General features: G+C 42.1%; 1 protein-coding gene across 1 annotated transcript; it reads left to right on the top strand.

The window, feature by feature from the left end:
* The first annotated feature begins 827 nt into the window (after positions 1-827).
* Positions 828-3,046, top strand: sox8a (SRY-box transcription factor 8a). Its single transcript, XM_079365862.1, has 3 exons — positions 828-1,510; positions 1,821-2,056; positions 2,179-3,046. Exons 1-3 carry the CDS (start codon positions 1,095-1,097, stop codon positions 2,916-2,918), a joined length of 1,392 nt encoding a protein of 463 aa, XP_079221988.1. The 5' UTR covers positions 828-1,094; the 3' UTR covers positions 2,919-3,046.
* The last annotated feature ends 2,144 nt before the right edge of the window (positions 3,047-5,190 follow it).

Below are 5,190 nucleotides of genomic sequence, written 5' to 3'. Positions count from 1 at the left end.
CTGCTCTCTATATCTTTAGTGTCATAAAAAAGGCTCCGTGTTGTGGTGGTTAGAGGAAACACTGACAGACCTCTGGGACACATTCACATCATGTTCTCAATATAGAGCAAATACCAAAGAAGTTAAAAAAAAAAGGGCCCAAACAGGCCTGCCTGCTTGAATTAATGAGACAGACAGATATGAGGTGCTTTATGTCACATATTGTCTTAACAGTTATCAAATCCACTTATCCACTTTCCACTTATGATCAACATTCACCCTCTCTTATTCATTCTTTCAAATATTTAAAATTCCTAAACATGAAATATTAAACATTCTACATACTGTATCTTGTCCTGATGGACATTTTTCAGAATTTTTTTTCTAGCAGCTGGAGTAAGATGTTTAACTTGGTACTTGTAGAAATGAAGACTTTAAAAAGAAAAAAAGGGGGAAAAAAACCCTAATATCTGCATTTGCACAGATTATGTTCAGATTGGCAGTAAAACGCCTTCATTACGTTTAAATCACTGAATGTATTTATGAGAAACAACTCCTCAAGAGATCAACTCCTGTATATACAGAAAATACATTTGCAAAAATAATTAAATTTACCATTTAGAATTATATTATTCCCCTTTTTTAACACAGAATTTAATGTAGATATTTTGATATTCGGATAAACGGTGTCAGTAATGAAAAATAGAAAGTCATTATGAACATGAAGCGTACAGAAAAGCCTGAACCAATCGAGGGGAAGTGCTGATTTGTTCCAGCCAATCCCGGGCGGAGGGTGGAGGGATGATTTTAAAACTCAACTCAAGTTGCTGTAACGTGCAGCTCCTCAGCTCACATTGTGGACCACAACTTTCACGACTGCACCTCCCATGACAGCCTAGGAAAACAACCCTGACGCAGACAAACAAACAGGGAGGCAGAGGGAAAACAACGGACTCGCATTGACCGAAAGTGTTGGAGGAATTTATTGTGGCGCACCGTGCGTAAACGGCGCACTGGCCACTTGGTTGCGCGCTTGAATTCAGTGGCAAAATTGTAATTCTGTCTTTAAAATTAATTATTCGGATTTTTTTTCATTACACACGGCTGAATAAATTATGTTGAAAATGACAGAGGAGCATGACAAGTGCGTCAGCGACCAGCCGTGCAGTCCATCGGGCTCAAACAGCTCCATGTCCCAGGACGAGTCTGACTCCGATGCTCCGTCCTCACCGACGGGCTCAGATGGACAAGGATCTCTGCTCACAGGATTGGGCAAGAAGCTGGACTCCGAGGACGATGACCGATTCCCGGCTTGCATACGGGACGCCGTCTCTCAAGTCCTAAAAGGATACGACTGGTCCTTGGTGCCGATGCCCGTGAGAGGGAACGGATCTCTGAAGAACAAACCGCACGTCAAAAGACCCATGAATGCGTTTATGGTTTGGGCGCAAGCGGCCCGCAGAAAGCTGGCGGATCAGTACCCACACCTGCACAACGCCGAACTGAGCAAGACTCTGGGGAAACTGTGGCGGTAAGGAAACACGTTGAACTAATATAAGAAAAAATTTAGATATACATTAATATAATTGGAAGAAAGTAACTGTTAATGTCTAAAGATTTGGACAGTTTTTAAAGTAAAATATATTTAGCAATTATATTTTTAATTCAACTTTTTCTACAAAATGAATTTTTTTAATTTGGGAAAGAGAAAAAGAGGTGTTAAAATCCAATGTTATCTCCTGACAACTCTAAATTAACTAATCAAAGTTGGACTTTTCATTTCTCTTTAGTTTGACAGCACACATTTTAATGTTGCTTTCTTTCTTTTGGGTCCACCATAGTTTGCTCTCAGAAAGTGAGAAGAGGCCGTTTGTGGAAGAAGCAGAGAGGCTTCGGGTTCAGCACAAAAAAGATCATCCAGATTATAAGTACCAGCCCCGGCGACGGAAGAATGTGAAACCAGGCCAGAGCGACTCAGACTCAGGGGCAGAACTGGCACATCACATGTACAAAGCTGAACCCGGGATGGGGGGACTGGCAGGGATTACTGACGGACACCATCACCCTGAACATGCAGGTATGTTATTCAGAAACATAGCATCAACCTGTTTAATTAAAGATTCTACATGTTTTAAGCTGGATCATTTTTTGTTTAGGGTGTTTAACTCTTGTCCTTTATTTCTGGCATTTTCCTCTCAGGTCAGCCTCATGGTCCCCCTACACCACCCACGACTCCCAAAACAGACCTGCACCACGGCGTGAAGCAGGATCTGAAACATGAAGGCCGCCGCCTGGTTGACAGCAGCAGGCAAAACATCGACTTCAGCAACGTCGACATCTCGGAGCTCAGCACTGACGTCATCAGCAACATGGAGACCTTTGACGTGCACGAGTTCGACCAGTACCTCCCGCTTAACGGCCACGCCTCAAACTCCTCCGCCCTGCCTTCAGACCACAGCCATGGGGGTCCGGCGCCCGGTGGCTCTTACGCTTCTTCATACAGCCATGCAGGCGCCAACGGGGCAGTGTGGAGTCGCAAGAGCACCATCTCCTCTTCTCCATCCGCTGGAGATGTTGGCCAGCACCGGCTCCACATCAAAACGGAACAACTGAGCCCGAGCCACTACAGTGAGCACACCCACAGGTCCCCTCCACACACTGATTATGGCTCCTACGGCAGTCAGGCCTGTGTTACCTCGGCCACGTCAGCCTCCTCTTCTTTCTCCAGCTCACAGTGTGACTATACTGATATCCAGAGCTCCAACTACTACAACCCATACTCAGGCTACCCCTCTAGCCTCTACCAGTACCCCTACTTCCACTCCTCCAGGCGGCCCTACGGCAGCCCCATCCTCAACAGTCTGTCCATGGCTCCTGCCCACAGCCCCACTGCCTCCAGCTGGGACCAGCCCGTCTACACCACTCTGTCTCGACCATGAGAGGACAAAATTAAATTCAACTCGCACCGGAGACTCATTCAGATTGATGCACTACTAATGAAGGAAGTAAGGAGCAGGTGGAGAAGTGTGTGAGACCATTTGAACGTGAAAACAAAAAAAAGAAAAAGTGCCTGCTGATTTTATACAAAGTTATATCTTTGCGATATAAAACACACACTTGTCAGACGTTATACACAAAGACAAATTGTGTTGTTGTTGGTGAGCCAAACTCCTCCATGAGGAAATGTCACCTACGCCTACATCCTGTACATCCCCCGTTTTTCCAGTTTAAGCGTGCACGTGTGTGCGCACACTTGAGGTAAAAAGCAAAAGGCCTGCCACTGCGTCATTGTGTAGGAGAGAAACACTTCGGCTCAATTCTGTCGCCAAGCAGATGGAGAAGCAGATACATCAGAGAATGTACACGGGACCAATTGTGTGAATTTGCAGTAAAATTTACATTGATGGCCGGAACTGTATCGCAGCACATTTGGACATTTGCATCAGTGGATCAGTCTTAACTAAATGGCTCATATGAATCTTTGTGACATTTTGGCATAAAAGTCTTATATATATTTATGTTCTTGCATTATTGGTTCCTTTTAATTGTTCTTGAGTAGATAAACACATGTAATGTGGGATTGCTTATTTACAGTACTGTTTGGCTTTTAATGACTAGCAGGTAATTGAAGTGAAGGACAGTACAAGTTCAATGATTCTGATATCATTCCGTCTAAGACAAACTTCCAGAAACATCTCCATTCCAAGCAAACTGAGCCGGACCAACAGACCCGCACAGGACAGAACAGGTGTCTGAAGGCTACGCTTGGCTAATTGCGATTAGTCATGATCTGGGGTTAAAGGAAATGGGGTAAAATAACACCGCGCACTCTGAGTGACATGTCAGCTGGACCTCCTGTATACGTGGATGGACAACACATGGATATGTGTGTACATGCATCCGTGAGTTTGTGTGGGAGACAAAGTGCTTCTGTATGTGCGTGCCATTTCCTTTAAAAGAGATAATGAGAATACACACCACATGGTACTTCAAGCCATTTTTTTCTGAACTTTATCCATTACATAAAGAAGAGTGTGTATGTTTTAATGAGATGTAGTGTGTGTGAACATTTGCCCATTTTTTAATCGCATCAACCATCAAGTGCCAACTCACTGCCGCAGTCTCGCGCAAAAACGGCTTTGTGCCTTCTAATGCTTTCAGTCAGTATTTCAATGTGAAATTCAATTATTAACAAACTCCAGGCAGCACACAATCCACACCAGAAACTACACTTAACCTGATTCTATATCCCCAATTTGACATCATTCCTGACAGCTTTGGTTTGTAAATGTTCTGTGAGACGCTGTGTGAGAATCGTGTAGAGCACCACACGCCAAGTCTTTTGTCCACAGAACTGTGTTTTGTATATTATTTTGGGTGTATCATTTTGAAGGAAGGCTGTGAAAATTATTGTTGTTCTCTTAACTAGAGTTTCATTCACACATGCACAGCTAACCCATTCGCTGGCCTTTTTTTTTTTTAAATAAATAAACGAGATACTTTTTCTTGATATGTCTTTGTCCTTCTTATTATGGTCATATTTAGATCAGACTTCTTTGGAATATAAATCATCGAGTTTGTTTTTGCCTAACAGCTTCTGACATCTGTAAGGCTATTATTATTGTAGCACTGAACAGTTTGTTAAAGAGATGGGAGAAATGCACATTTTTTAAAAAAAACAGTTTTCTTACAGCTGGTGTTTGTCTCATCTTTAGCAGACTCTGTTCAGAGGATAGAAGTTAGTTTGTCTTTAGATAAAGAGTCAACTGAATAAACGGTGTTTCCCTAATAACTGATGAATCATTTTACTATTTTTTAAGCAAAAATAACAAACATTTACTCTTTTTAGTCATTTGGTGTTGAACAGTTGGTGTGAAAAAAAAGCATGTTGAAGATGTCACAGGATATTTTGCTTAAAAATTATCTGAACCATGTGGCATTTTAAAGATTCAGACTTTTGCTGGATTAGATGACGAAAGAAGTCAAGAAAGTGTAAGGATAATTCAAATCACAAGCACACCTACCTTGAGCTGTATGTCTTCCATCAACAATAACTGTACAGAAATATAACTGCAAACTTTAAAAAAAAATCAGCTCAATATGTACAATTAATATAAGTTATAAGTAAAGAAAAAAAGAGCTCATAGATTCAACAAGTGTGATTCTGTCAGAAACACAGACGGGATGGAAAAGATAATTGACACGTGTTGC

The sequence above is a fragment of the Symphodus melops genome, assembly GCF_947650265.1.
Source record: "Symphodus melops genome assembly, chromosome: 17".
Taxonomy (NCBI): Eukaryota; Metazoa; Chordata; class Actinopteri; order Labriformes; family Labridae; genus Symphodus; species Symphodus melops.
The sequence above is the reverse complement of the archived record's forward strand: the minus strand, read 5'-3'. Positions and strand labels throughout refer to the sequence as shown.